General features: G+C 41.8%; 1 protein-coding gene across 3 annotated transcripts; it reads right to left on the bottom strand.

Moving 5' to 3' along the window:
- Positions 1-59: 59 nt before the first annotated feature.
- Positions 60-27,958, bottom strand: RMND5A (required for meiotic nuclear division 5 homolog A). Of its 3 annotated transcripts, none has more exons than XM_082052055.1 (10): positions 27,622-27,958; positions 22,803-22,945; positions 14,841-14,975; positions 14,561-14,661; positions 9,396-9,562; positions 8,059-8,224; positions 5,368-5,470; positions 3,095-3,249; positions 1,676-1,785; positions 60-426 (listed from the first exon to the last, which is right to left on the bottom strand). In XM_082052055.1, exons 1-9 carry the CDS (start codon positions 27,761-27,763, stop codon positions 1,722-1,724), a joined length of 1,176 nt encoding a protein of 391 aa, XP_081908181.1. In that variant the 5' UTR covers positions 27,764-27,958; the 3' UTR covers positions 60-426; positions 1,676-1,721. The 3 variants fall into 3 exon arrangements, with proteins under 3 accessions (XP_081908181.1, XP_081908180.1, XP_081908179.1); XM_082052054.1 differs by having other exon boundaries at positions 1,699-1,785; XM_082052053.1 differs by having other exon boundaries at positions 60-1,785.

Here is a 27,958-nt window from a genome sequence, read left to right as displayed (position 1 = left end):
ATTAGGCAATTCCGCTCAAAAGAAGAGATTAAAAGCAACTTCAGCAAGACTAGGAAACCTACATGGAAAATAACATCCTCACCCGTTTATTGTTGATTTTACCACTTGGTAACGCGGCTGTTTTGAACTCAGTGTGAATACAATTGAAGTTTTGCAGAAAAAGAATCACACACCTGTATGTTTCACATGTATCAAACACATTGAAAGGTTTAAAATCTGTGTGCCTTGACTCGCTCCTCGTATTGTCTCTTTAGGGGTGGCCGTTGTCACCGATCCAACAGAGTCCAACTCAGTCTCTCCAGTCAGGTGACGAACAAGTTCAAAGAGTGTCGATATTTCAAGGACGGTCTTCTCTGTAGTGCTTGGTGCTAATGCATCCAACCAGTGTGTCAGTATTCAACCAGGTAAGCTTGGGCTTTCCTTTAACTACACAATACAGAAATATAATTTTACATGTAGCTTGGCATGCCTTATGGCCGCTTGCCCTACTATAGGACAGTGCAATAAATACAAATATATGCACACTAGAAAAGATCTCACTGCCATGATCTACGTCTCGTTTATGAGTACAAATTGAGCTAGTCAACAATATGACAGATTTAGCAGAAAAAGTGGCAATGGCAGTAATAGTCTACTACAAAAACAAGGCTAGAAGCAAAGTGTTCTCAAGCTACAGAAAACTTGCTACCTCCTAATATATGATGTAGGGCCCGGTTCTGCTAAGCACAGTCGTGATCAGTAGGTTGCATCAGAACATGCTTATCCCCCATTTCACAATGAATACTTCTACAATTTATTTGGTTTTGATAACTGTTTATAAATAGCACACTATCATGACTATTAAACTATACAGCGACATGACATTTAGAGCCTAATCCTGAATACAAAGTTCAAAGAACGTGACTACAAAGGCCAGAGAGCAAATGTCATTGACTAAAAGCATTTCCACTTCAGAGTTTATTGAATGTTCTCTTACACAAACACTTCTTGATCGTAAAACCAAAGGAAGAGGATTTCCTATTCCCTCTCTGCTCCAGCAGTAATTTAGCCACACACCACCCTTATAAATTAGTGATGGATTTTAACAGGTAGCCCCTCGGGGCTATATATTTTATATACTTTATATATATGCACATTTACTTTGAATTCTATGTAAAAGTTGAAAAAATGTTTAAAAGAAAAATTCAGAATATATCACCTTTTTTCAGGAAAAAAAAAATACAAATTAGTTTTATAACCACTATTCAATTTATCAAACTTTTTTTTTTTTTTGAAGTATTTACCTTTAATTATGTACACATTACAGGAAATAAAACCTTTTCCCCACAAACGTTCTCTAAGGTGACAGTTATCAATAGAATGAGAGAATAATAGCAGGAAGAATATTAAACAAATGGGGGTGATCAATTTCTGCTTTTAAAAAGTAAAAAGTCACCATATAATTAAGTACAAAAACCTGCATTGAATGACAACTGCTGGTGTAGTAACTTGATCAGGTATGGAGACCAAGAGTACAGTAAAGCCCTATGGTAATAATATTTCTGTAGCATTTCCACTTGGTACGTATATACTAAATGTTGGCAAAGTTTCTGTAGCATTAGCTTATGCAAACATAGGAGTCCTCAGTCTACTGCATAAAATGGAACGAGTTGGTTTTCATTCTCCTGAAATGCACCTGAAATCCAGAGTGTCACTTACAAACTGCATAAGGAAACTTCTCTTCAGAAAAATATCTGTTTGGCATCTCCGGGGCTCTGTTCCATCGGACAATAGGGGCATTTTAATCTGGGGACAAAGACAATTATTAGTATTGTGGCAACACATGACAACTGAGCTTTAAGCTTTTTCAGCCATTACAAAGGGATCGAGTTTGCAGGGATAATCCTTCCTCTTTTTACCCCTGTACCATGAAATAAATGTTCCTGAAGCCGTAATGCTTTACTTGGCTCCATTAAAAGTCACCTTCAGCTGAGAGAGATGTTATCATGCTGCTGCTTCTAATTAGATTCTTTCTCATCTTTCACCCACACACCCCTGAATTATTAAATACCAAGAAATTACTCTCCATGATTAAACTATTATTTCTACTTCTGCATTAGTGTGTTGCATTTTAGTCATTTTAAAGAGGCTGGTAGCTTTTGCTTTAATTTCCTCAATATCCAGTGCACTTTACTCTCTGGTTCCCAAAATGCCATGATTTTACAACCCACTTAGAAGAGCTGCAGCCCGTGATTAAAGAGGTCAGCCTGGGCTCCCTGCTGAGGGCTCCGCTGACACAATTCCACCTGCTCACAATATTTCTTCTAACATTGATCTATTTTTCACTCCCCTCCCCCGAATTAATGTTGTCAGAGCTGTGCTGTCAGTAAGGCGGATCAATCATCAGGAATGAGTGATTTGGGACAGGAATAACATAAGTTTACTGGCTTAAAATGGTTCAAGTCACCCCCAAAGGTGCATCTTCAGGGTTTTCCAACAGGGCAAAGAATGCAAACATCACTCAACATTTTCATTTATAGCTTCGCTTATTTTCACGCTGGATTTCACACAACTTAGAGCTCTAAATTAAGGTGACAGCCTCCACAGAAGCTGCACATATTCAAATGACCACTGGTTCTTCCTCGAGGAAATCTGTACAGCTCTCTCGCTCCCATTTCCTCCTTCCCAAAAGCCCGCAGGCACCCCGCTGATATCTAAGGACTAGTATTTCCACAGCGATCATTCAACTACCTGCTCAATTCCTAAGCCATATTTCCCCTGAGGGTTCATTTTATTTCTTAAGGGATGTTTCATGCATTAGTAACCTTGCTCCCCGTGAAAAAGTGTGTGTAGAAGCCTCCGTTTCGAATTTAAGACAACACAACAGTAATTAAAACTTGGAAAATTACTCTGTTCGTTGCGTCCCTTCATGTCATCCCACTTTCTACAACATCAGAGGATTTATGATGCTCATCTGGCTTCTAAGTCATTCTCTAAAATTAACAAGCTTCCACCAATTATGTAATTACAGACTGCGTTTTCCCAAAATACAGTATTCTAGTCCTAAGACTTGACCTTATCTATACATTGTATAGAATGAAAGAATGGTACTTACTTGCTGCCATTAAACATTTTATTCAAAGCATCTCTTGATATAATATGACCACAGACTAATTTCATAGGTGGATTATTATCTGTTGTTTGCTGACGAAGAATGGGACAGGCAAATATTGAATGATACCAGCACTTTTTACCGAGGTCCACTTCAATCTGTGAAAGAAATTGATATAACAATTTATTGTGGGAAACTACATTTCCAGCTAATTTTCCCTTTAGGTCGTGGCCCCTCACTTAACAGATTTCACAACTCAGTTGTGAAGGCAGAAAAATCCATTGTGTGCATGCCTGACAATCTCCCAGCCAAAAATACTTGATTGTGATCTTAAAATGATGATTTATGTTGCTTCTCCCCATTTTCAACAAAGCAGAGTATTCTGCCAAGGGACAAGTGCATATTTTAGTGCAAATCTATGCCCTGGCAGGAGAAATGAGCTGAAAACCCAACAAGACTTTCTGTATTTCCTAGCCAGGGATTTCCAAAGTGGTTTAGATGACAGAACTCATTTAAAGGGAAAAAAGAAAACCCCTTGGATTGATTATGTTAACATTCTACAGCTTCTTGAAAGGCTCTCAACACCTACATGTCATGGCAATAACAAAGTGTGTTGGAATCGCTTATTTTTCAGTATCAACACAGAAGACACTGGTACAGCACAATTCTTGCCCCCAGAAACAAATGATTTCAGAAAGGGACATTCACAAAGAACAAGTCTGTGACTTCAGGAATTGACTGAGAACTGCAAAAATCACAACCTTGGTACCTGAAGCTCCTGGTTCTGACCAGCCCTCAGTTCGGACAGGTTTCACCTTCAACAAAATCTGACAATATAACCTTTTTGCACTTCTCAATCTCTATCTCCCACGACAAAAATAAGGCTTCCCATCCCCATACTGCCTTAGCAGTACACGCTAGAGACCCTTAAGTTCAGAATTTGCAAGGAGGCATATAAATATTGTTAACTGATCTGCATCTGACAGCGATCTTTTCCCAAATCCTCCCTAGCTAATCGTTCCTGTCTGGATGGCAGGGCATGAATCTGTCGCACTTGGAGGTTAAACACTTAACGCTATAAATGAATCTTTTCCAGCTACAATCCAAGAGCCTCACTCAGTTCATGCCCAGTTTGCACTAAATAGGTTTTCTTTTCCAAATCAGGAGCAGGCCACTGGAGAGCTGCGCAGGCCTGCTAAGAGCTATAAAGGGAAACTGGGGTTTCATAATGACTGAACTTCATTTCAACCGGTGTAAATGAGTCGTGCTGGAAGCATAAAGCGCTGGGTCCCAGTTCAGGTTCCACGTCCCCAGATGTGGGACTAATTCTTTCACCTCCCTGCTGCTTGGTAAAGAGTCAGCGCAAAGCAACTCGTGGACAGAGCTCAACCACTGTTAGAGGAAATTAATGTTTCTCAGCAAGATCCATTTTCTTTCCATTTATATGGAAAGATCTCATATGTTCAGTGTAAGGCTAAGTAGAAAGTGAGAGTGCCTGTATTGTTAAGGTCATTTAATCAAAGACCATTTCAATACAAAAGAGGATAACAAGTAAAGCAACAAAGAAAACAGAGGGATACAAACATGACAGACAAACATAACAGAGACAACAAGAAACAACTTTGTCAGTCATACGAATTGACAGATCAAGAAACTGCAACCAAAACTGGACTTTGGAACAGATAAGAACGCAAACCTGAGGGTCCTGGAGGAGAGGGGTTAGTGGAACTAGACAAACTGTAGGAGCAACGTGCAGGGGAAGGGGATTGGGGAGGAATGAACAGAAAGGGGCATAAACAGGGCCAGAAGGGCCACGCCAATATTTGAGGGTCCCTGAACAAGCATTTGTTGTGAATCTAGAGCAGTGCCTGTGTGCTTTCACCACCAAATTTCCATCTTTACCAGTCAAAGAGGAGGGAGAGATCTTGGCTGCCTACACTCATGTTTTATGCAAGTCCTGCACGTGGGTGCTGCTGAAGGCAGCGCCTGGTCTGCGGCAGCTGGTCGGATCAGTGTCCTTTGTGTGAGGGGGGTGGTGGCTGCGATTCCTGCTCGGCCTCACTACAGCTTGAATCTACAAACGGGAAAACAGCAGCTGCATCCATCACTGGCCTGGGATGGAGACCCCAGGTCTCTGTTCCTTGGGAAGCCCCAATCCCTGAAGCTGCTGGAGGTGGTGGCTGTGTTTAATATCTCTTAACATGCGGCAGAAAAGCAACCTGAAAGCAGCATTAAATATTGGAGATGTGCCCTGGGATAGCTCAGCATCGACTCACCGGTAGCTCGTCCTTCTGGTTCCAAACACCAGTGCACTGCCTTTGTTCAATAACTGCCTTGATATTAATTAGAGCCGGTAGCGCTACACAACCTGCTGAAAAACTGGAGGAAAAGGAAGTGTTAAAATACAGTGCCTGTTAAGAAACGAGCATTTTTCGTATTTCTACTTTAAAGGTTAACTGGGACACAAGAGGGTTGTGCTACTTCATTCATTATTGTCTGCACTTCTGAGCTCCCTTCAGGTATAACAAGAGTTTTGGGGCAGGTTATCAGGTATCCTATGTGTTACTTACTACATTCTGGACTGAAAACAACAGTCAGTCCCCACTCCAAGTCTTATAATGAATTGATTTTCTATATCACCTACTTTGATTTTGAGCTGTAGAGGAGGAAGACATGTCAGCTTATATAGGTACTTGCTCTCAACTACGCAACAGGAGATGCAGCCTAAGAGTTTCCGCATAACCCACACGTACGCACAACACGTATCCTTTAATTATATGTGATTAACATATAAAGAAACGTGTCTTTCCACCTTCTCCTTAAATCAAGAAAACAAATGTAGAAAAAACAAACATAGGAAAGCAAGTGAAGGAAAGAAACCACAGCCCATAATGAGAATGGCAGCACACAACCACCCTAGATCGGTGTCCCAGCAGCTCAGCTGGCTCTGGGAGTCACCCCTTACCAGAACTTACCACCTTACTTTGAATATTTCACTGTGTTACAAAAGAAAAGTGCGACACCGAGTTTCCACAAATTAACAGATGTTTTGATGGAAAGCAACAGAAACAGGATTTGACTGTGGTATCAGTCTGCTTTGTTACTTTGGCTGATTATTTTACTATTTGTGCAAGTTTTATTGTCTACAGAAGTCATGACCTTCCTCTCTGCTCTGCAACTCCAGATACTTCTTTTTATGTTTCTGCAGGAACATTCTGGCTACTTTATTTAGGAGGGGTGGAAGGAGGAAAATACGCAGCCATATCCTTCACCTCTGACTGGTCATTTTAATCCTTACACTTCGCTTTCGTTTTTTTCAGCCCTAAGCATAACTTGTGTTAACCCTATGGGAAGCCTAGACAGTAATATTAATATTTGTAGAAATAAAAGAATTACTGCTTTAATGGTTCTGTATGAAAACATACTGTTAAAGGGCTTTCCGAGAGATAAGAACTCAAGTAAATAGTAAATTCAAATGGTGTCCAATAGTCCTTCCAGACCCTGAACCACATTCTCCTTCGTACATCAAGAGTTTTCCCACTGACTCCACGCAGTAACTCGGAGTACGAGGCTTGCGCTGGATTAGATAAGTATTGGAGAAACCAATCAGTCCTTAATGCAGCGGCTGCTACTCGTGTTCTAGAAAGCAATATATTTTATAGCAGGGATTTAACTTAAAGCTGGTTTAATTTCTAAAGGATTCGCAGCACTCAAAGGTCACGTCGGTTTAGAACCATCTTGTTTATGACAAGAGTATCGATACCACCTATACAGTAAACACGTTTCAGTGCAATCTATTTCACACGAGGCACAAAACAAGCGTCCAACCAGTCCAAACATCAATATCAGGGATTTTCCACTTCACTGAAAATCTCTTGGCCATTTGCACTGAAAACAGTGTTACAGCGTCAGTACATGAGCAATTAAAGCGTTGATTGCTGTTAATCTGACTGAAACGGGAAAAAGATGAAAACCAAAAAACAGAGGTAGAAATTTTAGGTATCTATAAAACCCTCAAAGTGAAACCTGTAGCGTTTATTGTAGAAAGACAATTAATCTGAAAGTGCTCCCTTTGTTGCTTCTGTCGTATGTTGTGACAGAGACGCAAACAAGGGTCGACAATTTGAAGAGTTCTAAACTAAGCACAGAAGTCTAACAACAATAACGTGCAAACAGTAAAAAAAAAAAGACAAAACAAAAAAACAACCAACCAAAATATAGTGAAGCTTCTGTTAAATACCACATCTAGCCCAGAAAGACACATATCATTTATTTTCTATTTAATGTCTGAAATGACAATGAGAACATCAGGTGAGTGTACTGGGGGAACTGAGATCCAAAGACTAAGTAGTGGCTAATCTGTTTTATCTTCAGAGAAGCTAGAAGGAGATTAGATTGATTTTTCTTCACATTTCCAGCAGCCTCCTACGGATTTGCATTTTGTCAGATCAGCTACTGAGCTTGGAAGTGCCTCTTTCTGCTTTGCAAACGAGGTCCAGCAAACAATTTGGAAATTTTAGCAGCTGAAATCACAACATAACTCTTGAGCATTTTTCTAAGGAGAAGACAGGTAAAATAATGACGAGGTTCAAAATCCAGATGATCAAATGCTGACAGAGCCATGGCCACAGTTTGGGGGTTTTCTGCAGTCAAACAGCAGGGACAGTTCTCACACATTTGCTGTGGGAGTTACTGGCCGCTCGCCACCCCCGTCCTTCACACTGATGGCTCAACTACAGAAGCCAAATTCCATCCGTGAACGTTTCCCCTCGAGCTGCCAAGCTGCAGGGCAAAGCACAGCACACAGGAACCTCTGACTTCTAATCTTTGCAAATCTCATTGCTAATTGCAACTACACTATTTAATACAAGCTGGATGAGACTACTCTCAAAACGCATCCTTGGCAAAAAAATAGAAACCTAACCCACTACGTAGCTGGTGTTAAAAGCAAATGGAAAGCGTCGTACCTGACACTGAGAGGTGACTCAACCGAGAGGCCCAGGAGGGCGCAGGCGTCTCTGGTGAAGATGTCGCAGATGTCGGCCCACTGGTTCGCGTCCAACAGGTGAACGTACGGGGAGTTCTCGATCCCCTGCCGCAGGTACACCAGGCTGCCCATCAAAACCTGAATGTCTGCAAGGGACGGGGAACGGAGAGTTACTTTACACCGCAAATAAAAGGTAGTGGCTAGGCTTTTAGCTTTTCATGGAAAATAGGTAGATACAGATTAATAACACGTATCCTCACAGCTAAAAAATACAATTACAGCCATCACAGAACAGACGTTTACAGCTACAAGAGCTCCAAACTGCTATGATGATTACAAAGATGCTGAAGGGAGTGGAGCATCTCCCTTATGAGGGAAGGCTGAGGGAGCTGGGTCTGTTTAGCTTGGAGAAGAGGAGACTGAGGGGTGACCTCATTCATGTTGACAGATATATAAAGGGTGAGTGTCAGGAGGATGGAGCCAGGCTCTTCCCAGTGACAACCAATGATAGGACAAGGGGTAACGGGTTCAAACTGGAACACAAGAGGTTCCACTTAAATTTGAGAAGAAACTTCTTCTCAGTGAGGGTGGCAGAGCCTGGACCAGGCTACTCAGGGAGGTTGTGGAGTCTCCTCCTCTGCAGACATTCAAACCCGCCTGGACACCTTCCTGTGTAACCTCATCTGGGTGTTCCTGCTCCGGCGGGGGAATTGGACTGGATGAGCTTTTGAGGTCCCTTTCAATCCCTGACATTCTGTGATTCTGTGATGATAGACTGGGGGTCATCTGCCCTCCTACAAGCACATCACACTGCCTATTAACTAGCTTCAAACCGATCTACCTTTTTGTAAGCTTTCTGACACACACAGTAGCCTAAAAATTAAGCTTTACTGGATTCAGCTTGAGAAGGTTCACTTAACTCACACGATATACCCCATTTCCCAAGAGTTTTGTTTCTCTTTGTGTTACCCCACGCAGCAGCAAAGAGCAGACGACTATTCCAAGAACATGTATGTGCATTTTTAACACTTCACCCTGGCAGCAGGTCTACTCTACATATTATTTGAAGAGTCAAAACCCCCTAAATTTAAACAAACGTGCAGACAAAACATATTTTTGTGCCCTCTCTACAAAAAAAATAAAGAGGAGTTAATTCAGATTGTAAGCATTCAGGTTATACGTATTAAATACAAAAATAAGAAACCTCTAACAAAATTAAAATCATGGAGTAAAATACATTTTGAACCTGATTTCTATTTTACTACAAGGTGCCACATCCAAGTGCTTTAAATCCCTTTAATGTGACGGAAAACTTACCTTTCTGATGATTTAGGGCGAACGGCTGGAAGTTTTTCGCATACTGAAGTGCTTCTCTTTGATTTGCTGTCCCACCCATCAATAAACTAATGAAATATAGTCTGTGTAGTTTAAATTCCAACGAACTATTCTGTGCCATAAGCATTTCTCTGTTGGATACCGCCCACCTGGAAGAAACGAGAAGGTACAATGGGACCCGGCACAGGAGTGATTAAGTGTCAGCCCACACCATATGAAATTATTACAATTATCAAACACCCATTTCAAGGAGAATATGACTGTTCCCTGAACTTGTAAGAGTCTATAGAGGGCACAAAAAATGGCAAGACACTTCCCAAGTGACAAAGGGCACACAACACGTGAAGGACATCACCTCTGGAACTGCGGGATGGGTTAACCTGCAAAATTCACCACTCACAGGCTGGAATTCAAGGCTGAATTAGGCAAAATATAACATAGAAATTGCTAGAATCTGCTGTATTTGGATTAATACCACTCTGAATCTTACCAATTATAGATAATTTTCAGCTATATGTTGAAGAAGATTGACCAAACCTTTCAAGAACGTATTTTCCAACTTCCTAATTCGCAAAATATTTCCTCTAAGCCGCTATGTTTATGTGTGTGTGTGTTGCCCTGGAGAGGGGACGTGTCTCTGTGGGGGCCTTGAAAACAGTATTATCAAGGCCTTACAACAGGGGGTATGGAAATCAGCTTAAACTTTGCTGTCTGTGTTATTTTCAACTTGGACAATAAAAACATGTCTCACTTTCTGGGTCTCATTCACCATGACAACACTAATGTTTGGCTCCCAAATAACACGGAAGAATTCTTAAACACACACCAAGTAAAATGAACTGGATTTTCCAAAGCATTTTGTAAAATGTTATTTTGTTACTTCGGTTTTACCCATCCCTTTCTTGAGTTTGTGTGGTTTGTTTTTTCCTTAATTCAATTTAGTCAGGCCTAAATCAATCCAATCTTTCTCTTAAGAACTTTAAGTTTCAATGTACATCTGTTTCTCATTAGTGTTAATTAGTTACACCATTTACACTGTGGGGGCCCTGTTAAGCAAAAGAGCTTTTCACTTTTCAGCAAGGAAGTGAGGTAGTTTCTGTCCCTTAAAAAGAAGGGGGGTGTGAGGCTTCTGCTCTTTTCAACCAATCCTAAAATAAGAAAATTAATCATTCTTGTAGTACTGGTCAAGCTTTCAATGCAACTTAGTCTTGTACATTAAGATGTAGCATTAATGAGCAAGTATCTACTTTCAATTTGTTGTGGTGAAAGTACCAGTGGCAACAAAGCTCCCTCCCAACTAAGAAAACACGAGCCTGAAGTTAACAACCACAGACCAACAAGTAGCTCAAAGACAACAAACTATGCTCAATAAACCATAAGGCTAGTCCACAGTCCCATTAATAAGATCTTAATCTGTATTGCATCAAAAGGGGGGCATCAAAAGAGCCTCCATCCTCTCCCTGCCAATATCCGCAGCCACATGATACGGCACTTCATCTCGCTGAGCTCGAGTCTGTTGTTCCAAATTAGCTTTTAGGCAGGCTTTCCATTTTTAGCTTGTTGAGTGGCAGCACAGATTTGTATCAGAAGAAAGCAGCCACAGAAGCCAGGCCTGAGGTGTTGTGTCTAGGACACGTTGTTCCTATTTCTAATGGAAAGACAAAAAACGAGTGAGGTTTAAAACATTCAACCCACATAGTCTCTACCACCATCCAAAATCATTAGTAACCACACGAGTCTTCCTACCTGCCCTCAAAATGATACTTGCAGTGTTTTCACTTCCAAAACTCAAAGCCATCTAACTTTTTTTAAAGTTTATGGGATACTATTCAAACCACAGGTACACAGAGCTCTCCTCTAGCTCCCACATGGGATTTAGTTACAATGAATTTCACAAAGCCTGCAGAGATTAAATTAAAGTTGAAACCATACCCCAAAGGTCCCAGCAAATACCAGGACCTGTGCACCTTGCTGCTTTATGGACAGAAGAGAATATCTCATGCCCAGGAGATGACACTCAAAAGCTTCGAACCTGCAAGTCAGGGCTCAGAACGGTCCGAATCCACCCACAAAGAACCTATGGATTTCCCTCCCCCATCACCAAATTACAGAGAGAAAAGTCGCTGGAAATTAATGGGATACTGCAGAGGCACAGAGATTACACGGCTTAGGGAGCAGGGCCAGGCTGGGCATCTACAAAGTCAAGCTGCATACCCCACAAGAAAAGAAAAATGTTGTGGCTAGTTGTATTAAATTCTGAACTGTAGTAGTTTTAAGTGTTGGAATTTGTATTAGTAAGAAAAACTGAAAAAAAAACCCAAAAAACTACAGTTAGGGTCTTTTTTTAAAAAAATAAAAATCAGATATAAATACAAACTTCTATCTATCACCACAGCAGGGCTTTGAAAAGCTGTTTGAGAAGCCATTCTCTGGCAACTCCCTCTGGATGGCAGCGACCAGGAGCCACCCGCTGTGTTTCCAGCACTGAGTTAAGCCCAGCACCAACTGCAGAGCCCTGGCAGAGCCAGTGAGACCGGTTATTGTTCATCCCAACCTTCCACAACTTTGCACAGGTAAATCCTGCTGTCCTGCCCTTCCTGCTTCATCACATTGTCATTAACTTTCCTTGTGCAACACCTGCTTTCTGCTCCAACGCCACTGTCGGTAACCCAACCCTAGAACAGGCCAGGTTGGGGATGCTCTTATGAACCCCTGAAGTTCTATTTACTGATGTCAGTTTTAGCCATTTGGTAGCTTTTTGCCCAAAGAGCACAACGCCACATCTCCAAGCTCCTTTTATGTAGAGAATGTCCCTCCAGGAACGGTTTCTATCCCTCTTCTTGAACACTCAAAACTGCTGGGAAATAATATGGGAAATGCCTTCACTAGCACCAACAGTTCTGCAGAATAACCGGGCATTGAAGACACTGGTTATCGCTTAAACTGCGTAGTTTTGTCACATTTTGATCATTCTCACTAACCACCATGTTTTTTACATAAGCATCACTATAAATAAGGAGCCTCTGTGCCCAGCAGCAGGCAAAGAGAAGCTTTTGCACAGAAGACCTTTAAACAGAATAAACATTATAAATAGAAATGAGACATGGTGGGGGAGGAACACCAGCATACAAACCGTGCTGACAATTCCCCCTATTGTCTGTCCATTCAGCTCTCTCGGGAATAAGAGCTCCTTTGAAGAACGACAATGTTTTTCCCTTTATTTGAAAAAAAATTAACACATTGCAGGAACTACAAGACACAATTAAGTGGCAACGAGTAAGGAACATGGCCTAACAAACTGGAGCTAAAATGAATTTAGTGACTTTAACTGAATGGATGTAACAGCAAGTTACTGTTTCTCAGACAGTAACCTTCACAACAGCCATGTTACTATTTGAAGTACAAGAAATACAAGGTGTAGCTGACAGTAAAACCTGTTTCAGCTGTGACACCAGGCATTCCAGTGTTGTTTCCCTTCAATTAGCCAATTCGATAGCAATAAACCACCTGAGCTTTCCACCTGTGTATCTGTATTTAAAGACCAACTATTTAGGTCAAACTTTGCATGACCTAGAGGCATAATCCAGGATTTAGTTTATGAACAGCACGGAGTATCAGAGCATCCCTGCGCTTAGTTTGGATGCCAGTAAGCTCCAAATTGATAGATCTGTGCTGGTTTGTGTTAAAGGGAAAAGAAAACATTTGTTCATATGAAAATGTATATAACAATCATGCAAAAATGGTATCTTAAGTATATGAATTATGCTCTGGAATAAAACACATAAATTTTTAATTCACTGTTTCAATTTTTAAAAGGTCACTTCAAAGTTGGTTTCAGTTTTTCAGTTGTTTGGGGGTTTTGTGTTTGTTTTTCTAACTTCTGAGATCAACCTGGGCTTACCAAAGCTCTGGTCAATTTAAAAACAAACAAACAAAAACCCCACATAGGTTGAGGGTTTGTTTGGGGTTGTCTTGTTTTGAGAATAACAGCTATTCTGAAATGGCATTGCACAGTTATGTATCCACCACTGTACGTCAGAAAACAGCAGCCCATGAAACACTTGATCACCTTGCCCTCCTCACTGTCACTTTTAGCACCAGATTACAAGTCTAATGGTTGTAAAGTCTACTAAGGTCAATAAAAATATCCTGGTCTAGAGTTGACTGATAGACCTCAGATACTCCCAGACCTGTTTTTCATCTGAGTGTTCAGCATTATCCACTGTTGGTCTCTTCTCCCAAGTAACAAATAACAGGACAAGAGGATATGGCCTCAAGTTGAACCAGAGGAGGTTTAGATTGGATATTAGAAAAAAAAATTCTTCACAGAAAGGGTTGTCAGGCATTGAAACAGGCTCCCCAGGGAAGTGGTGGAGTCACCATCCCTGGAGGGGTTTAAAAGGCGTTTAGACAATGTTCTCAGGGACGTGGTTTAGTGCTAGAGTTAGGTTAGGTTATGGTTAGACTCGATGATTCTGCAGGTCTCCTCCAACTGAAATGATTCTCTGATTCTGCAAGTTGCATTAATGGAATTGTTTTGTTCAAAGAAATCTCGCTAACTGATCTCAACATCAGTCCAGGCTCCCAGCGGCACCTCACCCGTCACCAGTGTTCGGTAGTACCCACCAACCCTTTCCCTCCCTCTTCCCACCCTGGGTCCCTTGTCTGAAAAGGGAAAGTCACTTGAGGGAAAGTGAGAACGTTGATCCCGAGTCAAGTTCTGCTCACCCCAAGGGCTGGGTGATGCCAACAAGACTTGGTGGAACTCAACGCCTTTAATAAGCCCCCATATTCTATGTAATCAGACCCATTAAAATAAGGTTTGTTAATTATTCACTATAAGGCTAAGTACAGTCATGGCAGACAACTGCTTCTCCACGTGATGTTTCTTCCCGAAATCTTAAATTGGCATCACAAATGGTTCAAGTTAATCCTCAATCTAAAAAAGAGACTCTTAGTTATCCAGTGCCCATGGGGAGCGACAAAAGAAGAAAGGGGTGTGCTCAGTAACTAGACCTCCCAAAGGACAAACAGGGACACAGCTAAATACACTAAAGATAATCTTTTAAGTGAAAAACTAAGGATTTGTTAAAAGTATTCAAAAAAAAGAGGGGGGAGGGGGAGAAAAAACACTGAAGCAGACTCACTCTAGCGCAGGTCTCAAAACTCTAACTTTTAACGCTTCCAATATTCGATTTAACTCCACGAATGGTTCTTTTTGACTTTGGTCTATTGATAGACCAGATTCCTGAAAAACAAAACAAAACAAAACAAGGGCAGTTTTTAGTTAAAGCACAAAAACCAATGCGATTAAACCACTGCTTTTCTGACACTTTAAATATTCACCTGGAACATTCAAATAAGGACACAAACACAAAGCTTTATTTTACAGGGTTGATAACATTTGACATCCCAGATGATGGTTACCTGACAAAGCTCCTCGGCCACATCCAACATCCCCTGCCGGAAGAAGTGTTCCACCATCACCTCGTTGAGGATCCGCTGGCTGTCGGCCTGCCAGCACCCATCTATCCCCACGCTGCTGATGTCAGAGTCAAAATTCTGAAAAGTACAAATTAATCATTAATAGGCTGGAAAAAAAAAATCGCCTCTCATCATTTCTCTTTTATTCTGCAGGATACCTATGTCTCCACCCTGATGCTTTCTGCCTGTTACTCACTCGGCCCTCAATTAGCTCCTGTTCAAAGTGAAATAAACCCGTCAGCTGCTTCATCATCTCCTGTGTACAGAAGAAATCCTTCAGCTCGCTCTTTTCAAGGCTGAATATTGTCCACTATAAGGAATTATACTGACAAATTACAAGTCTAGCTAGCAAATTAGAAATCTAAGTTAACTAATAAAGGAGTTTTCAGACCATAGTGCATTTTTGAAGGATCTGCAGAAAAGGCTTTTTCCATATGTGAAAACTGAAAATGCATAGAGAACAGAAAACAAAATCGCCTACACTAGAATCAAAATAGCGTTATCAATGCATCACTGTCACTGCAGCACACCAAATTAGAAGTAAAAGCTTTAACTCAAGAATTTTTGACATAGCTGGGGAGGTAGACAATGCTGAAAAAGGAAAATGTCACTTCTCCCCACCCCCAAACGACACTGAAATTCAAATCTCTGAAGACCTCAACATCCCAGCAACAGGATGAGCTTTGAAGATCTGAAAGATCTTTTACACATCTAACACCGATGATCCTAGTGCTGTGTATTTTTAGGCCAGTGGCCTACGGACATATTCCAGGAATAAGTAAAAATATTGCCACGGTGACTCTTTAGTAACACTTGGCACTGTGCCTCTTGGCAGCAGGAGAGCAACACTTATTGTAACCCGAGATATAAACCAGGATTTTAACTGCTAACATGTTTTATATTGGGGCAGACAGGCTAATTTGAATACAAATCCTCACCCATTGCCTAAAACAAACCTCTTGCAGAAGAAACAGTCTAGAAGTCAGCGCATTGCTTGCTGCCTGACCCAACTGCCTCCTAACTCCACTTTATTCCGAGAAGCAACTTTTAGAAATCAGAAGTTTGGTGAAAATAGTAGCGCTTCAGCCACAGCTCTGTGATGACCAACAGTCCTGAACAACATGGAAACACCTACCAAGCGCAAACGTACATTTCTGCGAAAGCAGGCAGAGCAAACACCATGAAGTTGCTGTGAGCTGTCTGTCAATCACATTATTATCAGTTCCCTGTCAGGCACCACAACCTGCGGTTGTTTGCCAATGATACCAAACTGGGAGGAAGAGCTGACACACCAGAGGCTGTGCTGCCATCCAGCGAGACCTGGACAGGCTGGACTGGGCAGAGAACCACCTGATGAAGTTCAACAAGGGCAAGTGGAGGGTCCTGCACTTGGAGAGGAACAACCACAGGTACCAGTACAGGTTAGCGGGGGACCTGCTGGAAAGCAGCTCTGCAGAGAACGACTTGGGAGTTCTGGTTGACAACAGGCTGACCATGAGCCAACAATGTGTTCTTGTGGTCAAGAAGGCCAACAGTATCTGGGGTGCATAAACAAGAGTGTGACCAGCAGGTAGAGGGAGGTTGTTCCTCCCCCTCTGCTTTGCCCTGGTGAGGCTACATCTGGAGAACTGTGTCCGGTTCTGGGCTCCCCAGTTTAAGAAGGACAAGGAATTACTGGAGGGAGTCCAGCGGAGAGCTATCAAGATGATGAGGGGCCTGGAGCATCTTTCTTATGAGGAGAGACTGAGAGAGCTGAGTCTGTTCAGCCTGGAGAAGAGAAGCTGAGAGGGGATCTCATCAATGTTTATAAATATCTCCAGGGTGGGTGTCAAGAGGATGGACCAGACTCCTTTCAGTGGTGCCCAATGGTAGGATGAGGGGCAACGGGCACAGACTGAAACACAGGAGGTTCCATCTGAATATGAGGAGAAACTTCTTGACTTTGAGGTGCCAGAGCCCTGGAACAGGCTGCCCAGAGAGGTTGTGGAGTCTAATTCTCTGGAGACATTCAAACCCACCTGGACACCTTCCTGTGTGATCTGCTCTGGTGAATCCGCTTTAGCAGCTGGGTTGGACTGGATGATCTCCAGAGGTCCCTTCCAACCCCAACCAGCCTGTGATTCTGTGAGCTCTGCCAACACAAAGCTGGATATCCAGCTTCAGAACAAATCCAAGCAGGCAACGGGTATTTATGTTAGATTGGCACCATGTATCCCAGGGATGTGACATCGCTGACCTGCAGTAAGAGCCCAAGGTGTCATATGCTTTGTCAAAACACACACCAGAAAACAGGCATTTGCAAAAGCATTCAGAAGCCTACTATTAACCTGTTTCAGAAATTAAATGGAGTTGGAAGGAGAATCTTAAGTTAAAAAGCAGTGGAGAACATCAAACTTTCAGACCACGGGGTCACTTTTCCTTTGTACAAGTCTCTGTCACACACTTACGCCTCACCGCATTTTCCTTAGGAGGTATCAAATATCTAATCACAATTCCAATGTCAGCCTCAAAGATTAAAACTGCTGTCTTTGCAGGCTGGCCAGAGAGGACCAGAGTGGCATGTGGTGATCAGGTACAGTACAGTGACCTGCCACAGGGAGGGAACCAGCCCTTCAGAAGCTACCTTACCAACAGTGAGCAATTCCACCTTTTAAACAGCAAAGGAGGAGTTACAGGGGGCACAGCAGCTTAAATCTGTAAAGCTTCTCCTTCCTCCTTACAGCACTTCAGCTTCACACTGCATCTTCCTTTTATTCACCAATTATTAATTTCCTCCATCAGACACCTCCACATCTCCTTTGATGCTGCTCGTTGTCATCATGAGAAAGGTCCCTCAAACCAACAATATAACCTGAGGGAATGGCAGGAAGATGTGCCAGGGGAGGTTTAGGTTGGACATGAGGAAAAGGTTCTTCACCCATAGGGTGCTGGACACTGAACAGGCTCCCCAGGGAGGTGTCACAGCCCCAAGCCTGACAGTGTTCAAGAAGAGACTGGACAATGTCCTCAGACACATGGTGTGAACTGTGGGGTTGTCACGTGCAAGGACAGGAGTTGGACTGGATGATCCTTGTGGGTCCCTTCCAACTCAGGTCAGTCTGTGATTCTCACCCCTGCACGCGTGGCTTCAAAACCACCATTCCCTTCAGGTCTCCCAGCAAACCTTCAGGACAACAACCACCTCAGGCCAGCAAATTATGTCTTCCATTTCTCAGACATGGTGGAGCAAGATGAGTATTTAAGTTATTGCCATTGATTGCAATCTCACATTTAACATTTTCACTTGGTTGTCTTAACCTGTAAGCACCTTGTCATGCTGCTCATCTTTAAGCTCTACCCTGAAAAAAACTTAAGGATTTTGAAGACTGAATAAATAATACTGTTCTTATTTGTGCCAGCTCTCTGAAGCCTTTAAGGTTCAACACCATCACCAATTCTGGTACCAGTGTCCAAACACCACCAGCAGGTCACATAAATCCATCAACGATGCATTAGAGAAACACCAGGGGCAGCAAAAAGAACACACAAGTTTGCTTTTGTTATTAGTCTCATACTCTGGTATGGGGATCATCAGTGATCTAAAAATATTCTTCTTGCAATTTCAGGTGCTATCAAACACAGAACCCTGTAAGAAGAAATTGTATTCTTCTGGGCAGCTGCCAACCATTAGAGCTGGATCGATGCCCTAAACATCTCACATCCTTCTCATTGCTTGAGGGCAGAGCCACTTACCTCAGTTCCTTCACAAAATCCACATTTTGTCCTGAAACAACAAACCTACGAGCCTTCAGAACCTTTTCAAAACCCCGTCATAAATTAGATTTCTTTTAAATCCCATAAAAGATGGTAACAATGAGTCATATTAACAGAGATGTGCAGAAGGTTCAAATCATATCATACAACCTGACGACCTCATATTTTTTTACTCCCCCTGATCCATTCTCCAATCAAGCCAATCTTAACCAAGTTCTCATTTCAATAACTATTTTTTAAGACAAACAAACAAACCAAAACATTTCTGAGGTCTGTATTATACGTGGGATTCTACAGCTCTGCCTCCTCTGGGTCCTGAGGAGCTCAAGGACTGACTGTACATATTCCAGTGAGTGATTGTCACATGTCAGAACAAATTACTGTTTGCCTTTGGTTTACATATTTCATAACCATCGCGCATGCCTCATCTGCTGGTGACTACACATCTCACTTTTGTTTTCTAAATGCTAACAGCTGATAGCACGTGGGCTGTAATACGATTTCAAAAGTTGAAATAAATCCCCTAAGTTACAAACTCCTTAAAGGTCATTTTCTGCTTTTCAGATTTTAAGGTTAGAAGAGTGTCAGTTAATATTCCTGAGAAATAAGTCTGGTTTTTTTAAGAGCCTGATTACTAAGCCTAAGGCTAAAATGCAGACTACTATGTGCTAAATATACCAATGATACAATGCAAAGTACATCACTGATAACTGCTGAAATGTGAGAAGGGCTTCAATGCACACACACACACAAGATGGACCATTTTAACACGAAGAAGGATGATGATTAAGGCCAATTTTGTTTCTCAGTTGAGATTACTTTGTGCATTCCTTCCTTATTCCGAATTCTGACTCAAAATACAATCAGAATATATTTGGTTACTTTCTCTGTTCAGTTTGTTGGTTCACAAGGTAAAGCTCAACTTTGTACTTACCCAGCCCCATTCTTCACAACAGCCTAACTCAATTATGTTCAGTAAAGGCTTTCAGTTTGTCTGTACACAAGTTTTAACATGAAACAAAAACTATATTAGGTACAAGTTTGCTTTCCCAAAACAAAGATTGGATCAAAGTGTTGGTCCTTTAAAAACAGGCCTAAAATTCAGTGAAAAAATAGACGAAGCTACCATTTACTCCACTTACTTTCCTGAATGAAGGCATTTAGCCAGATTGCTGCTAGAAGGAAAACATTTACTAGCCCCACCAAAACACGCTTTGAGATGAATTCAAATCATTCCAGAAGAGTGATTGATTTACAGGGAGACTGATGAGTGAGCCACCCGGTAACAACCTGCTGAACAGTGACAGGACGAGTTCTGGAAGCAGAGCAAATGGTGGTACAACAAAGAAAAAACTGGATGCAAACATTTCCTTTCAAAGGAGAAAATGCTCTATGGAAGAAAGGTGAAGACCTCACGGTTCAGGAGCACGTTATCCATGTAGAACTACCATGAAAAAAGTCCATCTTGTCACATAAACTTTGCTAATTAAAAAGCAACACACAAAGTTTTGGCATTTCAGACTTTAAAATGGTTCCTATTTGACACCAAATTTGAACTTCATTTTTCAAATGCTCAGGAGCTTCTGTTCTCAGAGTGAACTCTGCAGGCGCACAAATCTGGGTCCCATCTGAGTTCACAAGCGATGACTACAGTAAATTAAAAACCAACCAGACTAAACTTTACACACAGGTGTAACCTTGGCTCAACACTGGCAAAAAAGAAATTGAACCTGAAAGTTGCTACAAGCAGATAATTCAGCAAGTTCTTTTAAAGGCCGAGCTTGTTAGTAGGAAGTTTGTTGATTCTACCTGTAACAACAGCTGTCACTTAGATGCATCACACACAACCAGTACCAACACCAGCACGTTTCCCAGTCTTGAATCAAGCAATAAGTTCCATTTCTCTGTGCCTGAGCATCTGGAGATGTTAAACTGACTATAAAATAAATGAGGAGAAATGCTGGAATGAGGATTTACATGCAACAGAAACAAAATACAAGTCTCACGAATCAAGGCGAGGGTTCTGCTGCTTTAAATTCAGACAAACACTTTTATTTAGGAAGCACTAGTATTTTGCCCAGAATGTGTTGAGAATCAATTCACTACATCAACGACACTTAATTACTTCTATTGGTTTAAGCTTAAGTATATTATGGGGAAGGAATGTGGGAAGGGCCATTTCAATAGGACTTTGCTGGCAGGTTTCAAACATTTTCCAGCAGCACAAGGAAAACACATTAAGAACATATAGATTTCCTTCAGATGTCACTGTCCAGGGAAGCATTAAATTCCACCTGGATTTAAACATCATATATATTCATCTGACAAACAGGCCCAGACTTCAGGGTACAAAGTAATTCCCTTACAATACTACAGGCAGGGAAAACTACTGAAATGCAGACTACTTGCATTTAAAAAGTCCAACAAGCTTCATATTTAAGAAGACAATCCCAACTGATGCTCTGAACTTTATAAAAATACATCCTTTGTGACGAGCAGAACTGGGGACTCACGCAGTTCCCACTGCTTCTAGTCTTTGGCTGCACACACAGCTATCCTTTTTCAAATAAAAACAGGAGATAAAACAGCAGGACAGAAAAAACACTGGAAAAACTACGCACATGACAACTGAAACAGCTATTTGGAAATCAGACAAGTTTAAACTTTATTAAGCTTGCAAGTGTTGTTTTCTTTGGCTTTATGATATTCTTTCAACAATTGCCATTGAATATTTACACCCTTTATACATTACCTAGGGCTGTTCTACCTCAGAGTATTTAAATGAAGAAGGTCCAGCCAAACCTGAAAGCTTATTTGTCCAAAGTCCACTCACTACAGCAGAATAGGAAAGTTTCAAACTTAGGACAAGATTACACAGATTTATTTCAGGCTTCAAGCCAGTAATAAGGATGGAATTTTACTCTAGTTAATTGGTTTAGATACAGCAGCGAGGATCAGAGACAGATGCGTCCTTAAGCTTTGGATAACGGTGACGCTTGGATTAAAGCGTTTAGTGCAAAGTTTGAGATCTCCATGCTGGGCAGGCACAGATAGATGCAAAAAATTGAACAGTTGCACAGATATCCTGCCCAAAAATGCAGCATTATGTACTTTGTCTCTTTATCACACTACTGTTAAATTATGCTTTAACAGATTATCCTTACTAAGAAAGTTTAAATGAGATTCCCAAAGGAAGAATGAGTTTTCTGGAAAGCTGCAAATGCCTTTGGCCAAATAAAGAGACTCGTTTATCAGTGTCTTCCTTAGTAAGAGAATAAAGTGCATCTCAAACCAACCATTTAGACCTTATCAACATAAGCATGTTCTGATATGAAACTATCACTTAAGAATGTCCAAAATAACGAGTCCCAGACTCCTTACATACAGAACTACTTTATATGAAAGAACACACAGACGGAGAAAAGCATGACCTGAAAGTACACATACACCACCAACTACCGCAAAAAAGAGTCTTAGTATCATTTCAAAAACACTGTTAATATCTACCTACAAAAACACTTTCAGATCCCAGTTATTCTTGAACCTGGAATTCATATATGAATGTCTCATATGCAAAGATAAGCTGCCCTACCTTATTATTTGGTACAGCATAGACACAGATACTGTGAGAAGCTGAATCTACTCACATTAAGAATACCAAGTGTTATAAAATTAAGCCCTAAGAACTGACAACACATCTGAAATACATACAAAGCGTCTTTCTCAAAAAAAAATCTGGTTTTATACTGCCTTCTAAAACAAAACACCACTTTTGCGGTATTTGTTACTGATGATTAACTAGAAATGCAATATATATGTATTAAAACCAGTATTTCTGATTGAGACACATATTGGAACAAACATTTGGTTAAGCTCATATAACACACATTATTACTAAGTCTAGTAATATCTATAGGGCATGTTCTCTTGGAAATTAAGATATTTGAGCTGCCCCAGAAGGAATATTCTGTGCACAAGTTTTGAAAGCAAATACTGTACAACCCACCATCTTGCCTCTACCCCAACCCTGTGCTTCTGTAGCTGACAGGAAGACTTAATTAAGATTAATTGTAGTATAAATCCAAATTTTGTAAGAGTACACATCACAGAATATACGTAACATAAATATAAATGAAACCACAGTATAAATACCTTATCAATGGCTTTTCCAACTCGGGATACACTGCTGTGAATGTCTTTATGATCCGAGGCCAGTTTTTGAACTGTGTCTTTTATTCTTTTACAACACTGTGTCATAACGAGTGAGATTGTCCCCGACAAGTCTCCATCTTGATCTAGACAAAAGGAGAGGAAACTTACTAACTTTGGTACAAGCACTAACATTAAATCTCTTAATGTGCACAATACATAAAGAGAAGAAATCGTATTAAAAGAAGGAAATGCAAACTAGAGAGTATTGCAAAGCAAGATCAGCTTAAATGAACTAAAATGTACAGGGCACAGCTCACCCATGGAATTATGAATCCAGTCAGGTGCACTGGAACAGTTTAAAAAAAATAATGCAATAGTTTAAAAAATTAATATAAAGTTCTCACATGTCTCAGTCACAGCAGATTAATAAACACATCTCAGAGAACCACCCCAACCATCAATCTCACAGGATATAACAGGAAGCTACTGAACCTACTACAGGATCAGTTTTGTTCTAGACAGTTCCCTAAAGACACCCCAGAACATCAGGTTTAACTTCAACAAAGTGCAAGCAAAATCTGGATTAATGAAGACCCGATTCACTCTTTCCCCACAATATCCACTTATATCAGACCCTGTTTGCATTAGAGCTGTGTGAAAGTTTTGCTTTTCAACTTGTGGAAATGGTTCAGTCAACCTGTGTCCAATTTTCCTTGATGGACAAGAAACAGCTCCTAAAGGACTGTGAACATCAGATCCGCTTTTTCTTGTTATAAAATCTATTCTCTAGAAACTGTGACATTTTTAAACTGATGTCCAACGAACAAGTTCAATGCTGTATGATCCATCCTGTGGACAAAATAATAAATATGAAAGGTTTACAAGCCCCTGACCACACCATCGCACTTAATAGTTTACACCCTTTGTACTTCAACTCAAACATCACTCAGCAGCTTTAGCTGGGGAAAAAAATAAAAATTAAAAGAAAATAATAATTCTTTTGTGCTTCACTCCTTTCTCCCAGCTTTTGATTCCGAAATATAAGGACAATCTGTTTTCCAGGCTCACCTCTGAAGGTCTCTCCTTCCTCAAAGTTCACGGGAAGGCTCACTGAAGCAGCAGAGCAGCCCAAAAAGGCTTCCCTAACATTCCAGATCCAAAACCTTAATGTGAAAGAATTAAATCCCTAAAATATGTCTTTAGAAGATTTTCAAAGCAACTATGATTTCCATAAAGTTTGCTCCTTTCTCATTTTGTATTTTAACACATTTTTGGTTTCAGCAGCACTTTAGAGCCCAGTTTCAGGTGTTTCACAGGAGAACAAAACACAGGAGCGGAAGCACAGGAACAACAGAAACAAACTGTAATTCCTACACCTCTGAGGAGAGCAAAGGGAATCCAGAAAAGAGCTGTAATCACAGGGAGCAGGTAATAGTTTACCAGCCGGTTGTTCTAGATACTTTACGCATCCCAACTCCCAGCCCTGCTGCTGCCACCAGCAGCAAAAACAACCTGTTGTTCCACAAAAAACTCGTCTCCAGAAAAGCAAATAGCTCCTGTTCACCCCCACAAGCCCCAGCTGAGGAAGCTTTAATAGCGTTTTTGCAACAGCCATCACTGTTTCTCCCTCCAGTCCCATGAAGCTGATGATCGACCTCCCAGGCGATCAGGGTTCTATAGTTTTCCAAGTGAACGAGTGAGGAGTAACAGGACTGAAGCCTCTTCAGTGAACACTCGCTAATTCGACTCTATGCAGCCTAAAATAAAAACTAACATTTCGCTCAGCTGTCACATAAAGTTTGCCACCTAAATTTATTTCAAAAATAACCACTATTTCCTGGTTGCTATTTACTTTTTGTGATAGACACATATTAAAACAAACAAACAAGAAAACGAAACACACACACGAAGGTTCTTAAATAACTCTCTCATGACTTTTGCCAAAATGATCAAAGATTATGCAGCAACCAAATTTAAATACTCCTTCCAAAGTAAACAGAGAGGTTAAAGTGCACTCTCTTCATAGCCATTTTTTGCAAGAAAAGCCATTAAGCTAAAACCCAAACAACTTACATGGGTAATTGTTTTTACCCCAAGCAAATAAGTGAATTACTGGCCCCAAGCACTTACTGCAGCAGAAACCAAGCAGAGCAAAGCGATGAAAATGCCTTCACAGGAGAAGCCATCAGAGAAAGGATCCCCCCTGCAACCATCTCTTCCACCTTTAATTAAAGGATGAGCTGCTTCTAATAATCAGCAGCAGAAAACCTGCAGCCAGTCGTGCCAGTTATTCAGTGTTCACAGAACACTAGAGACCAACAGCTTTTCTATGTATTGTGTGAGTACAGCCAAATTAAGAAAAAAAATACATTAGAGAACCGACGCAAGGCACAGAGTAGAGTCCAAAGCCACATTTACTCAGCTAGACACATTTATACCACCCAAGAATACATAATCCTGCTTTGGCTGCTCCAGTAGGTGAAATATATTAGGGATGAGAACAGAAAACCAAACTTTTCTTCCTATTCACAAGCCTTAGCACAGGGCTGGTCTGTACTTAGGCTTTTAGGCTAAGCTGCACTTAGGCTCAAAAAATTTTAGGAGCGTGTACAAATGGGGAGAAAAAAAAAAAACAGTTTAAGGGTTGAAGCAGCTTCTAGCATTTACTTTTCTCCACCCACTTCCTTTTTGTCTCCACTGCCTATTTAAGGGCTTTTCACAAGATCTTTGCTCTCCAATCTTCTCCTACAGCATTAATTTCTTCTTCAGCAGTGAGGGTTTTCTTTTGTTTTCCTTTACCCTTTTACATTATATACACAAGCATGTTTATTCAGTTCAGACCCCTGAGTTACAGAGCTCCACATTAACAAGTCTGGCTGCTTCCACTTCCATCAACTTTCAAAGATACTCAGGATACAGTATAGAAAAGTTCCAAACTCCTGCTCTTACTAGAAAGTTATAAGTAACATGTTGAAGAAAAAAATAAGAATTTCACCACCTATGAAGCCAGCTTACCCTCGGATGCCAAAACTGAACACAGTCCTCACGTGCTTGAGATGCACTAATAACATATCGGCTTCATTCTGGAGTAGTTCCTAAAAGAAAGCTCAATTTGGGATGCACTTTGCTGGCACAGCATCACCACTCACTCGGTAAGTAATGAAAAAATATGTCCAGGGCCTTCACAGGACAGCCCCAAAAACTCTAAATCCAAATCTGGATAGAAAATCCAATGAGGACTCTGAAGGAACTGCACAGTGGAACCTTTTAATTTTATTACAAAGAGAGTAAAAGCTCTGGACCTGCAAGATCTGTCTCCCAGACAAATCTTTACAGCCCCACAGAGTCCTATGAAGACCAATAGAAGCATAAGGGTGATGCCACACAGCTTTCCAGGCAAGGGCAACATCTCTGTTTGTGAAGACACGCATTTTATCAACTGTCTTGAATGCACAAGCCCATATTGTTTCCAACAGCACAAAATACATTTATTGAAACACAGATCAAAACAACGCCAAAACGGCCAAATGTTATTTCACCCCAAATAAATGCCTCCGAGTTCTGTGTTTGCTCTCTATGGAAATTGCCATGTACACACAGCAGCTCTAATATATTCGTGTTTACGTTCCTGGAATTATATGCACTTGTAAGTGAGCTTTGCACCTGTATTTGTACAACACTACAGCAAACACATTTTTTCTCTGAAACAAACAAATGCAGTTTCCACAAACGCACAGTTCAGTCCCCAGTTTGGCCTCAGGAGCCAGCAAGTTCCCACTTTCAGTCCCTGAGCCGTCCCTCCCTGCGTGGCCTTGGGTAAATCCCTTCAGCTGTCTCATCGTCCCCTCCCACCCTGTCAACAAACACCACATCACCTCCATCTCGGCGATTTCGCAAGGTTTAAATGTCTCGTGTTTATAGTGCTGTGAAACGTAGGCAGGACTCAGGAGCCCGTGTTTACCTGCTGCTGAAGGGTGGCTTTACCCTCAACACTTCCAAACCCACCCACAGCAAAAGAAAACAACTCAGTGGCTTAAGCGGGAAAAAAGAGAAAAATAAATAAGAGGGGCAAAATAAGAAAACAGGGCAGCCCTGTTTGTTTCTCCTGGGGGTGTCTAACCCCACTGTCACTCAACATAAAGGCTGTAACTCAACACAGAATCATAGAATCATTTCAGTTGGAAGAGACCCTCGGGATCATCGAGTTCAGCCATAACCGGACTCTGGCACTAAACCACGTCCCTAAGAACCTCAACTAAATGCCTTTTAAACCCCTCCAAGGATGGTGACTCCACCACTTCCCAGGGCAGCCTGTTCCAATGCCTGACAACCCTTTCCATGAAGAAATGTTTCCCAATATCCCATCTAAACCTCCCCTGGTGCAACTTGAAACTATTTGCTCTTGTCCTATGACTTACTACTTGGGAGAAGAGACCAACATAAAGGCTGTAACTTCAACATAAAGGCTGTAACTTCAACATAAAGGCTGTAACTTCAACATAAAGTCCTTCTGGACCGGGTCACACTCCTCAGCAATGCACAGAGGGCAGGGGAGGCCCAAGATCTCTTCCCACCTTTAACTTTTCCCTGTCAGAAACACAAACAAAGCTCCAAGCAGGGTGTGAGGGAAGCAGAGCCCCAGCTCAGCCCCCCAAGCAGAGGGACCCTCCCGGATCCACCACAGCAGGGCTGGAAGGGGAGGTCTCCCCAGAGGGGACCCCCAGCCCACAAAGGTCCAAAGTTTTGGGCCTTTTAACCCCGGAGGAAGGAGCCGGCCCCCCGGGGAGGGGTAGGGGGGATCGGGGGGGTCTCCACGTACTCTCTGTCTGGAGGATCTCCCGGCGCAGCCCCCCCGCGTACTGGATCAGCTCCTCCAGGCTGCGCTCGCAGAGCTGCCCGTAGCCCGAGAACTTCTGCAGCACCTTCTCCAGCTCCCGCTCCACCGTCACGCACTGGTCCATAGCGGCCGGCACCGGGCCGCGCTCCTCGTCCTCCACCTCTTCCTCCGCCACCGGGCCCTCCTCTCTGCCCGGGCCCCCCTCTCCGCGCTCCGCCAGCACCGTCCCGCCGGCGCGGCCCAGCCCGGCCCGGCCCGAGCGCCGCTCGCCCCCAACTTCCCCGGCTCCTCAGGCTGACGGCAGTTGTGCACAGGCAGC

The sequence above is a fragment of the Streptopelia decaocto genome, assembly GCF_964273445.1.
Source record: "Streptopelia decaocto genome assembly, chromosome: 4".
Classification (NCBI taxonomy): domain Eukaryota; kingdom Metazoa; phylum Chordata; class Aves; order Columbiformes; family Columbidae; genus Streptopelia; species Streptopelia decaocto.
This window is presented reverse-complemented; position numbering and strand designations above follow the sequence as displayed.